The 12,880-nt window shown below is 41.7% G+C and overlaps 1 protein-coding gene across 1 annotated transcript in view; it reads left to right on the top strand.

Moving 5' to 3' along the window:
• Nucleotides 1–10,269, top strand: part of LOC144668233 (brevican core protein-like) — a 51,220-nt gene extending 40,951 nt beyond the window's left edge. Inside the window, exons 9-12 of the mRNA XM_078530009.1 lie at nt 428–510; nt 1,495–1,639; nt 4,090–4,272; nt 6,861–10,269. Of these exons, the coding sequence (XP_078386135.1) occupies nt 428–510; nt 1,495–1,639; nt 4,090–4,272; nt 6,861–6,955 (506 nt within the window). The 3' untranslated portion in view covers nt 6,956–10,269. The remainder of the gene's footprint in view (nt 1–427; nt 511–1,494; nt 1,640–4,089; nt 4,273–6,860) is intronic.
• The last annotated feature ends 2,611 nt before the right edge of the window (nt 10,270–12,880 follow it).

Genomic DNA, 12,880 nt, shown 5'->3' with positions numbered 1-12,880 from the left:
ACACCATACAACAAATTCTTCCTCCTTCCTGCATTGAATTAAAGGCTCATTGCACTTATTCCTCTTTTCACTGATTTTTCTCAATCCCTCAAATGTTGGAACTCTTCATATTCCCCCAGGCTTCCCTTTGCGTTACAATCTACAGGCTTTTAAAATTTAGCATCACCTAACCACTGTTGCTTAATATTTTCGCTTCTTCCCTCCTGCTCTTATGAACTTTTGTGATGTCCTGTTCAACGGCCCTGACCCTTCCCCAGATTTTTTTCAATCCAAAAATATCTCGAGCGATTGGACTCTCCAGCTATGGCTGTGTAAGGGTTAAAATTCTGCCTCTAAAACTGACATGAGATATCAGTGCATGGCTTGTTTCATTTGACAATGAAAGTAAACTCTGAAATTGATATTGTTGCCATCTTTGTGTGCCCAGATCATGCCCAGGATTATCAATGGATTGGACTGAACGACAAGACAATAGAGGGTGATTTCCATTGGTCTGATGAAAGCCCATTGGTGAGTTTTGACCCGAGGCTTCCTGTTCTCTTTGCAGCGGTTACCATTTTTTTCAAAAGCAAATGAATTTATCTGAAAATAGTGCAGGAGAATACAAATCCCTGTCAATGGGGAATGAAAAGCAAGACTTGGCACTGGATGATTAAAAATCAGTTATTCGTTTAGTGACCAAACTCCATGTAAGATCAGAGAGGAGAAAGGCCAGAAGGAAAGAATATTTTAACCATTGTCTTTTCCCCATTCTCTCGCACTCCGTTTCAGAGCAACATTGGGACATTGCTTGCAGAGTAGATTACCAACCAATCTTCCCCACGGAATACAGTTTTGCTTATATATTTTGAATGCACACTGAGGTTCTAAGGGAGTAGTTTTTCTTCCAAGTACTTGCACTTTTTAAAATATGAGCAAATTGCCACATCATCTGATGTAAAAGGAAAATACTGCGGATGCTGGAAATCTGAAACAATCCATATCATCTGATATTTCTTTGTATTATTGTTGTCACTGGACCATTGAATACAGTCTTGTCTGTGCTTTTCCTCTCCAATCGTGTAAATGGTGAACGTTCTAAGGAAGATCTACAGAAGGCATTGGAACTCCAAACCAGTCTGTAGTTCCATTTCCCCATCTGCGCTGGAGTGACTTTCAAGTCGGTTTGAAATCATTCTCCCCCATTTGTAAAGGAGATGCCCCAGGATGCACAGAGGTTGCTTGCCATAATTGAACATCACCAGAGCAGTGTGATGGAGAGACTCTACACAAGGGTGTCTAGGCTGACAATCAAATTGAAGCATTTGAAATGTTAATTCATTTTTTTCAGGTGTTGAAAGACCAGGCTGTATTTCCAGCATGTTATCTTTCCATTTTGGGTTTCCAACATTTGTAGTTTCTTTTTTATTTCGACGCCATAGTGCAGACAAAAGGTGGTTTTGGGTTAGTGGTTTTCAAGATGGGATGTATCCTTTTATTTCTCCCTTCAAATAGTTGTACGAGAATTGGCGACCCAATCAACCCGACAGTTTCTTCAATACTGGCGAAGATTGCATTGTCATGATATGGCATGAAAACGGTCAATGGAATGATGTCCCATGTAATTACCATCTGCCTTTCACCTGCAAGAAGGGGACAGGTAAGCTTGGATATTCCTGTGCAGTGACACCTCTATCCCAGAGCCCTCTAATAAAACAAACAGTTGCCGCACCCCATCACCAGACATAAAGCAGAACTGTGTAAAGCAGGCTAACAGATTTCGAATTCATTTATTCATACAAGGGAAGCCAATTGGTCATCTAGCTCATCTCGCCATAGGAATGATCAGCAAGAACACAAGAATTAGGAGCAGGAGTAGGCTATTCGGCCCCTCAAGCCTGCTTCATTATTCGGTAAAATCAGGCTGATTGTGGCCTCAACTCCACTACTCCACTTTCTGTGTGCCTCCATAATCTTTGACTCCCCTGTCGATCAGTAATCTATCTAACTCAGCCTTGAATATATTCAATGACACAACCACCCCTGGCTCTCTGGGGAAGAGGATTCCACAGGCTGACGGCCCTCTGAGAGAAAAGAAATTATCCTCACCTCAGTCTTAAATGGGAGACCCCTAATTTTTAAACTGTGTCCCCTAGTTCTAGACTCCCCCATTAGGGGAAACATCCTCTCAGCATCCACCCTGTCAAGTCTCCTCAGGATCTTATATGTTTCATTAAGATCACCTCTCATTTTTCTAACCTCCAGTGGGGGGAGGTCCAACCTGTTCAACCTTTCCACATACATTAACCCCTTTATCCCAAGAATGAGTCAAATCAGGAATCCTTCTCCACAGTGTCTATCTGCCTCCTATCTACAAGTCCATGCCAGGTTGATTCTGGTGTGTGATAGCTCAACCCTTAGTGCTGCAGAGTTGGACTAATAAGTTAGAGAGAGGATTGCACTCTATGAAGACTAACTAACAAACAAAGAGCCATGGCAAATCTATACAGTGGTTTGAAAGTTGGGCATCGTGACCTTTACTCTTGGCTACCAGGTCATTACCATTGCGTGGGGGATACCTGTACAGACCTGAGAGGGATAAAATAACATTGGGTTATCATGAACATTATCCAACCTGTGACTCTAGGGCAAAAGGAGCCTGGGGTCCATTATAATCTCAAAGGTTCATGAACTGTAATGGAACCTGTTCAATTTGGAGCAGGAGAAAAGATGGGGATGGCCACATTTAATAACGCAGGGCGCAGTGGGATGGACCTGATCCCCCTTTATCACTCCTCACATTATTTTTGAGATTATTGGGAAGAAGTAAAGTATAGAAGGAATTTAGATGCTTTTCAGAAACTCCACACTTGACACAGAGGGTGGAATTTAATGCCATCCCCAAGGAGTGTCTGATGGTGGGACGGTAACAGCTGGGGATCTCGCCATCTTCCTACCTCTGCCCCAATTAAGTCTGGAGTGGGAAGGTTTGTGGACGGCAGTTAATGCTAACTTAATGGCCTCATCCCACCGACGCTGGTATTCAGCCAGCGGTGGGCGGAGGGCCCACCGTGCAGGAATCCCAAATATCCCACCAGAACCCCCATCCCACAATCACTTACCTGTGGCCTGGGCCTCAGATGGGTGAATTGCCAGCAGCTGCCACCCCTCCCCCGATGGCAATGCCAAGCAATGCGCAGCTGCTGGCCAGCAGTTTTCGGGAGGAGGTGGGGGGGTGCGAGATTTCTGCCTCTGGCGTCCTTGATCCTGGGGAAGGCCCACCCAATCCCAGTTAATTGTCTGATTGACGCTCAATTCAGCAGGCCTTCCTGAAAGTAGGCGATGCGAGGCTCTCCCCAGCTCTCCAGCCAATGGGCAAGACCCCTGATGCCTCCATTAAATACCACCCAGAGTCTCACTCAACAGGGTCATGAATCAAAGACTTAATTGCAACTGATACACAGCACTCTCACTTTTCTAGTCAGCTTCTGAGGGCAAATGGAAGACACAGAACGATATCCTTTCACAAAGACAAAGCCTTGAGTTGGAAGGGATTCTTTCAAGTGAATAGGAATTAACTAAATGTATGGGTCTCTATTCATGAAGTAGATCAGGCAATTTCTTGTTAAAAGGTGCCAAAATTCTCTTATTGAAAAATTTATTTTTATATAACACTTCATCCCACATCAGGAGCACGTCACATATTTTGAATTATTTCAAAAATCAAAAATCGTTGTCAGCCAGGTTGATACAAGAGCCATTTTGCAGTCAGCAAGACTCTGCAATCAGCAGTGAGGTGATTGACCAATTGATCAATGCTCTTTTTGTGGTGTTAATTGAGGGAGGAATGTTTGACGAGACACCAGAGCATCTCCTTGTCCTTCTTTAAATAGAGGTGTGGGACCTTTAACATCCAACTGGTTCAATTTCTCTACCAAAGGATGATACTTTGACAATGCAGCACCCTCTCAGTAATGCACGAAGAGTGCTCGCAGAGGCAAGATTGATACCAACTAAGTCTAGTTGGATTCAGTTAACCCAAATTCCAGTAAAGTATCAACCACTTGTGATATTCTAACTGACAGATTACTTTTGTTTTTTTTTCTTCAGTTGCTTGTGGTCAACCCCCGGTAGTAGAACATGCCAAAGCTTTTGGGAAAAAGAGGGAACGTTTTGAAATTAATTCCTTGGTGCGTTATCAGTGTAAAGATGGCTACTTACAGCGCCATTTTCCCAACATCAAATGTAAGCCAGATGGGCAGTGGGAGCAGCCAAGGATAATGTGCATAGACAGTAAGTAGAAATTCATGCTGGTCTTGTATTTTTAAATGGAATTTTTTCTTCCCTTCCCACATGCCTGCAATTATTTTTGATCTCACCATCACAATAAATCTGGCAAATTCAGTGTGAACCAGCTCACTGCTGGAATGCAAGACTTGTAGGGTTCATGTCTGTGAAGGATGAGATCAAACAGCCTGAAGGGCCTTCTTCATCGGACCTGATCTAACGATCTTGCCGGCCTCCTTAATCTAGGAGAGTGGAAAATGCTGGCTGAATTCTACTTCTTTGTATCATTAAGTGATGGAGGCGTGCATGTTTCTGGGGTCATATAACATCACTCAGGAACACCAATCTGACCTGATGTACCTGTCCTTTCCAATATATTGGATATACACTTGTAGTGCTGTGGACCATCCAAGCTGCTCAAGATTCTGAATGAGATGGGTAATCACAGGAGAATATCTGAAAAACCTCACTTTTCTAAAAATATGCAGGCAACAATGCCCAGCAGCACCGTTTTATCACAGCCACTTCAGTGAAGTGGGAGGGGCAGCTAGCACTTGTGGAATCACGCTGTGCCATGGATTAAAGTCTCAGGTGAAGCAGAGAGAAACTGAGGAATGTTATCTTAAAAATAATTAAAATTATAAAAATCATCTATTTATAACCGGCTGGTTCTCCTTTTGAAAATGGTTGCCTTTTCCTGAAATTAAGGTAACATCTGTAACATAAGTTGAACGGTGTTGTCAAAGATTTAGCTTGAATTGGCCTCTTTAATTCTGTCACAGCATTTAAGAGGTTAAAAACAAAAATCAACCTCAGGAATCACAGTCCAGTTTAACCCAAATCATTGTTACAACACTTATTCAGTTGGTTTCGCCTGGTTTCCCTGAGGAAGGAGCATGTCAATCAATTCAAATACAAACATGCTTATCTGCTTTACAGCTGTTTGAATTTAACAGATGGCTGAGTCCTGGAAACTGTTATGGAATTAAAGAGCCACTATGTAAAAAAAATTACAACATAGTTTTAGCACACAGTTGAAAACAATTACTTCCTGCTATCTGAGAAATAAACAAAGTTTGACAATTGCTTTAAAAGAAAAGCTTCACTATTAATTGGCTGTCCTACCCAAAATAATATATTTTTTAACGTTACTCTGCCAGTTTCCACATTGTGGTGGAGGCATGGAATAAAACCAGTAGCTGAAACAACCTGAAAATTAATACTTCATTATTCCAGGTGCATTATGATACTTCTCCATTTGCACTGATATCCAGATAATAATTCCAAGGGTGTCAGCAGCTAAGGCTGAAACACAGAGGCCAAAAAATATTTATGTCTAGGTAAATAAACCGAACCAAACCAAACAGCCAAGAGTTTCTGATTTGGATGCAAACAGCAATCTACATGTAAATTACCCCTAAGCTAATTTGCATATTGCCAACGTAAAATTTGCCGCAAATCAGCACAATTGGGCATTGCTTTGGAACATGATTTTTAAAAATCTTTTGCGTTAAAATATTACCTTGGTATATTTAAGATTGGCAACTTGGTGCATCTTTATTAATACCAGCTGAACATGGGATTAGCACAAAAAATAAGCATTTTTAATCTGAGCACCTAGTTCCCCCCCCCCACCCCCACCACCTTTGAGGAACTCAATTTTAAATAACTGAAAATGATCTTAAAACTGTTACTGTACCAGTTACACTAAGCCATTTCTGAAGAGCCAGATCACCTACACACTGCTATGCCTGCTTCAGATGGGCAAGCATTGGTCCTTCCCTCTATGTGAGATGATGGACATGCAACAAATCTATTGGCAATGGGGTAACTTCATATGGTGCTCTTTGCTGATGGCTGAAGAGACTGTCAGAGGCAGGTTCCACCACAATGCCACATGTGAGGTAGTTATCAGGTGTCATTTAAATGTTGTTTAGACGTTGACGCCTCTTGTCAAGCAGCCACTGACCTCTTATGATAAGTATTTGGAACCAAAACACCAGCCCAAGGTTCCACTTCAAGGATGCTTGCAAGCGAGATATGAAGGCCTTGAATATCCATTTTCAACCGTGGGAGACATTAACAACAGGGGGAAATGGCTGTATTACTTGTGGGCCAGTGTGCGCCACAATGGAGATCAGTTTCTTAGTAAATTCAAAAGATGAAAGCTTTAAAAATATAGCTATTAGTGGCCCTGTGTCTCAAAAAAAAAACGTATAATTTTAAAGACCTCCTTGAAGGCCTGAAAATGGCCACAATTAGCGGAAGTTAGCAACGGTGATTAATCCGATCTGGCAGAGTGACCAGTTTTGTAGGCAGGGCCAGTTTGTACCGTGATGTTTTTAAACTAGTTAAAGGATCGTACAAAATCCATTTGCTTCAAGCATAATTGTGCTTGAAATTCCTTGATTCTTTTGGCACCGATTTGGCTGATTTTAGGCAAACTGCACTCAAGCGGAAATTCCTGCCCAATATCAAATTTGCAATTCCGGAGATAAAGCTCACAAGACAAATCTTCGGTGGAAGCTGTACTTGTGTGGCATAAAGGAAGCCCTTACAAAAATACTTAACTGACTTTCTATTTCCTTTTACAGCTGCCACATATAACCAAAGGCCTCAGAAGAGGGTTGATACAAGTAGGCCGCATCCTCAATCTGAATCGAATGCTTCATACAACTCTGACCCTTAAGAGAAAATAAAAGGATATAATTCTATTCCAGAACATTTATAATAAGATAATTTTATCAGCTAAGAGAGTTGTTTTCCCAGCCAATATATAAAACACCAAAGCAGCCCTAGATCCAATGTCTTTTTTTTTTCTCGATTTCAAATCAAGCATTATCACTGAGGTTGAACTCTTTGGGAGGAGATCCCGAGGATTTTATTTTTCAGACAACTATACTGCATAAGAAAAATTAGATCAACTTAACAGCTAGACAGTACCGGGAAAGATGCAGCAACGTGGTTTAAAACAATGTTGCAATCTCAAACGCCAACAAAATCATTCACAAATGCAACGCACTCACAGATTATTTTTAAGTTTTAAAAAAAAATGGTTTCTTTTCTGTGAACTCAAAAGCAATAGAACAACAGTCCTGATGCTAATCAACTGGGACCATGCAGTGCATGGTGTACTGGGTGTCTTTTATATGTTGAGGTGCATAGTAGAAATTGGAGTGCTAACCCATTATCAAATGCAGCAGCCACGTCCTCCAAATAGGGAGAGCATGTTGCACAATAATCCTGAGTTGCATAACTGTTGATCTCGAAAACGAGCAAAGAAAAAAATAGTGGATTTGATTATTTCGACAAAGAAATGTGTGGGGGGGGGGCAATTGCTTTGACAAATACCTCCTTGAACATGTAAAATAAAATATGAACCGTTATGTTTTATCCTGAGTAAAAGAAAAACAGTAACAGCTTTAAGAATATTTCAGACAATTGTGAGTGTGTGTGTGTGTGTGTGTGCGTGTGTGTGTGTGTGTGAGCGAGTGTGCTCGTTTTAATTAAACTGTGAATGTTTGAGAGATAAACTGTGTGGACAGGTAACAGAAAGGAAGCTTTGCTTTTGTTAAATTTTAGTTAAACATAAATCAAGGACTGGAACGTGTAAACATATTTTAAAACTTGTGGAAACCGATTATAAAATTGACATTCCTTTCCTGCATCATAGCGTATAATTTACTTCTGAATCTTAAACTCGCAGAGAATTTCTTTCCTTTTTAAAGGGAAATAACCTCCAATAGCAGCTGTGGAACTGTGGGTTTCCCCTGTCCTTTTTGTTTTGGAAAGGAAGCTATAACCTTTCCATAAAGCTACAGAACATTTATTGTGTTTGTTGTTTGGTTAGACGCTGCCTTTCTGTTTCTTGCATCTGGTTTTTTAAAAATCCCAACCCAGGCTAATGGGATGAATGTCTCGATTCCCCGCCAGTCTCAGAAGCCTTGAACAAAATGAGTTTGGGACGTGGCAGTCCAGTTCCCTGTCACCATGAGCCCCATAACACCAAAATTAGCCCTAATTTTGCAATCCGAGAGAGGTCATGAGATAGCTGATGTGCGAAACAGACTAATGCAGTCAGGGGCACAGCTCTGAACCGAGGTGACAATTCTGGGGCAAGGTAGAAGTAACAGGCTGTGCTACACCTGATGTGCGAGTGCTTGACACAGGCACAGAATGCCTGAAATAGGAAAGACAAGATTCTGAATCACAGCACTGATGTCACCTTTCTTAATAAACACCCAAAAATACAAAATAAATGGACCATAATATGTATGTAAGGCTCACCGTGAAGATATAGCTTCCTTCTCAGAATGTTAGTTTTGAATGTAACCTCTGTACCACTCTGAATATCAGCTTCGCCCTAACTGATTGCTTACAAGATTTCATTGATGCTACAACTGCAGGATCAGTGCAAAGTGGTTTAGCTTCAAACCAGTGCTAAATGCAGAGTCAGCGTGTGATTCCCCAACCCAGAGAAGTTCACTCCAGTTTGTTGCAGAGTGACGTTGGGCTCTCACTCCAGATTCGTACTACAATTTCTTGGTGTTGGTGTGGATTCCAAGCCCTTTGTGCTGACACCCAACTTGTACAGTAAGTGCAGCCTTAGAAGTCAGTGGTGAAATTTAATCCCCATTCAAATTATAGTCAGACCACAGCTGACTTCTTATCTGGAAGGCCTGTGGTGCTGTGATCAGTTGCTGGATCAACCTGGCATACAGCAGAAAAGTCTCTCTTCACCAGTACAGACAAACCCAGATTAAAATTAGAAAATAAGGAACAAGTAAGGGACCATAGGCTAGTCAGTGCTCGTTCCTGATTCAGTTAACACCTTAAGGAGGGGAGAACAAGAAGTAAGGTGAAGAAGATTTAAAAATAATATAATGAATTACCACAATCATAGGGGGATGGCTATTTTTTGCCCTGCAGTTTTGCTTGCTAGGCTATTTTGCAAAGTAAAGCATCTACATTAACCCTTCATTCTGAAAAAATTTACATTCTCCAACTCTGTTCCCATCCCCGATTTTGCCTACAGTTTTTTGAATAGACTTTATTTTCCCCAAGTCTGAGCGTAACACTCCTCTTCAATCTCAGCTCAGCCCCATCTTGTGACGTCTCTGACATCACCTCAAACACTGAACAAAAACCCAGATGGACATCATAGAGATGTAGTTAGAGTCTTCTGCTGACTACGGAGGCCAATACCACCTTACCGAAGCCTCACCAGCAATGCTAATCTGCATTATATATGACCCATTGTTTAAGCTGTCACCAGGTGCAGTAAGGTGTACTCATGGATAGCGCTCCAAACACAGAGAAACTTCCTTTTGGCAGTTATTTCATCCTTATAAGGACAACCCACTTAAAGGAGCATTCCATGTCAATCGTTGTTCTCTGAACTTGAATGTTTTTACAGAGGAATAATTCAAGTTACCAACTACCCAGCCCCTGCTCAACCACCAGTAGTCTGGGGTAGGTAGATGTATCAAGTTTGTTTACATATAATAAAACCCTAATGTAATATTGTGCTATGGATTCCATCAGTCCGTTTAGCACCTGTAACTTTGTGGTAGGGAGGGAGCCGTATTCAAACAATCTTATGAATATTAATTAAAGATTTATTACACCAATTACAAATTCATAAAAGTTGCTTTCAAGATGAATTAGATCTTTCCTTTGACAAATGCTGTGAGAAAAATGGGTAAGTGCAGATTATTATAAATCGTTTTTGTAAACTCTGAGCAAGCCAGAATTGAGCGCTTTTAAATCTTTGTAGTTGGAGCATTGTATTTGCTGGTAAGAGGAATTGGTTGTACACCCTGCATGTGAGGATTTGTACCAAACTATGTATGTGTTTTGCCATTTTGTAATGTTTGTTTTTTTAAAAAAACATAAGCCCAGAAATGTAGGTGTTAATTTAAGCACGGCTATGTATTAATTATGAGGAAACCAATCTATTTCTGCATACATTGAATTGTGTACAATAAACTGTATCCCATGTTACTCCTGCTCTCAACTAACCCAGTGACTTTACAAAATTCTTAGAGCTTGGCTGGAGACAGAAAGAGAGAATGTGTGTATTGTGTCCGTGTGTGTTATGTGAGTGTCTCAAAACAATGGCTTCAATAACCATTCATTTTGTCCTTGCATTTCAAAACAGTGAAAAAATGTTTCTATTGAGCCATGTGTGTGTGTGTGTATGTGTGTGTGTGTGTGTGTGTGTAAATAAATTCACTCTGCCACAGAGATGAAAGCTCTGACAGCATAGCCATACATGTTCTGATTTTTGTTTACCTGCACCATGTGTTAATTTAAGCCTTGTGACACTGCTGACCCCTCTTCTAATTGTATGACTGTGTTCGACCTGAGCCATAGAACAGGGGCAAAAAGAAGTAACTATGTGCCTATGAATCTCTTTGAATTATTTCACTTTTTTATATCCTCATTAAATTTCAGATTTTGTGCATATGAACATGAATTTAAAGTTAATAAATCTCACAGGTTGTTGGTCATTTGGCTTTTTTAACCAGCGATTGTGCTACAAAAACTAAATACTTTTCAATAACTAAATATTTACCAGCAAGACTTGGAGAAGTCTTTTTAGAAACATAAGACCATAAGAAGTAAGAGCAGAAATGCCCCTCTGCCCTCCTATAGGTTCATGGATCTCTACCTCAACTCCATTTTCTCGCCATAATGTCCTTCTACTATTGCGATTAGTTAAGTTTTCAATGAAGCTACATGGAAACTTAAGGATATTAATCAGATGTCAATTGCAGAGTTTTTTTTTAAAAGCTTAAGTTAAGGTTGTCTGGGAACTGCACTCAACAGCAAACTATTGCGATGAAATTCTCTTCTATCTGGTAGTTTTACAAAAATCATTTTGGAAAATCACAATACAGTTCCTTTGGGGAACAAGCTCACGCCACATTATTGGCTAATCTCATTCAGAGTAAGCGCAAGGGAATGAACGTGGTAAGTGTTCTTAAGAGATTGAGATTGGCACTTACTGGGCCAGCAAGAGATTTTAGTCTTATCTCTGGCTACAACTAATATGGACATGCTTGATGTTGATACTAACATCCATTACCTTATTGAGTGGAAAAATGGCATAGGCTTATTAGGTTCCTAAATATCATTTGAAAAAGTGTTCATCCAAATATGGACAAAAACACCTCGAAGTAGCTTTGCAAATCAAGTAGATGGAGCTCCAGCTTCATCTATTCCAACACAAAATCTGATAGTTCAGTGTTGCTTTGTACTGCCATTATCTTTGTTCCACAGGCAATCAGGAAACTACAGAAAATTATAGATCAGGTTACTTTCTACGGTGCATCAGGAGTGACTGTGTTAACAGCATAGATTATCTGAACCACCCCCTTGCATTAGAATCATTGCTGATACTTAGCGTTGCCAATGGGTGCAGCTCCATTGCAATATTGGACCAAAATGGTGAAAAGTAATTGGTTCAAAAGCAGTGTGCTCCAAAACAATTCCCCCATGTTCAGTTTTCTTTTTTAAGATTGACTGGAGCAAGGCCAAACAACATTGGGTGGAATTTTCTGTGCCTGCTGGCGTCAGGTGTGCTCAGCGGCATGAGTGGACAATATGTCGAGTAGGCCAAAAATTGGTTTCACGTTGTGAAACCAGTTTGCAATTGTCTGCTCAACCCGTCGATGGCGGGTCGCGTTTCCCGCCATCGGACATCGGGAACCTCATTGTAATACATCAGCGTATCATTATAAGGCCAGCCCACCAGACTTATCCCCCCACCAACACTGAATCGTCCGCCCACATCAGTGTGATTGCACGCCGATGTGTTTCACAACTGCACATAAGTGACATGCACCTGGTGATCTGCACTTCACTCAGGACTTCAAGGTTTGTTTGCCCACCTTGCTTCGGGCAGCACTCGCAGTCATCAGCGCCAGGCTTCACAGGCAGCACCACAGCACTTTTAGTGGGGGGGTCTCATGGGCAGGTCTCTACCTACCTGACCAGCCATAATTTGGGGGTGGCTTTGTACGGTTGCAGGGCCAGGACTTGATTGGGCAGGGGGGAAACGTAGCCTCAGTCAGGGGAAGAGGCTGTAGGGTGAGGGCTGTACTGGGGAAGGGGGGCATCCCAGGGTGTGTGTGGGGGCACAAGTTGACCTATGATAGCCGCCTCAAGATGGTGAGGACTGAGGACGCAGTCTCCAGAGGAGATGAGGCCAGATGGAGATGTAAGGGTGTGTGTGAGAGAGTGAGTGGTGGTGTCCTTGACCCGGCAGTAAGCGAGATGCCAGTGAATATGTGATGGGCTTGAGTGTGTGAGTTTAGAGTGATGAGATTGTTGCCTGACGCTGGTAGCATGGATGAGATCATTCATCCTCTATCCGCATTGGATGGCTGACCTCTTCTGTGCAGCATTGGCACCGATCGCCACTGCATTCGCGTACCAAGCCGGAGTGGTGATTTTGCTGCCCCTCCTGCGGCCAGATCGAGGGTAGAGGACATCAGCGTGCTCTAGGCCAAATTCTAATAGGGAAAGGGGGGGGCGGAGATCGCAGTGAGAAGTCAGACACTTTAAAAAAGGCTGCCCTGGGGTGTTAATACGCTGGGGGAGGCCTTAT

Source organism: Cetorhinus maximus, chromosome 26 (genome assembly GCF_964194155.1).
Source record: "Cetorhinus maximus chromosome 26, sCetMax3.hap1.1, whole genome shotgun sequence".
Lineage (NCBI taxonomy): Eukaryota > Metazoa > Chordata > Chondrichthyes > Lamniformes > Cetorhinidae > Cetorhinus > Cetorhinus maximus.
Note: the sequence above shows the minus strand (reverse complement) of the source record. Positions and strands in the feature narration are given on the sequence as shown.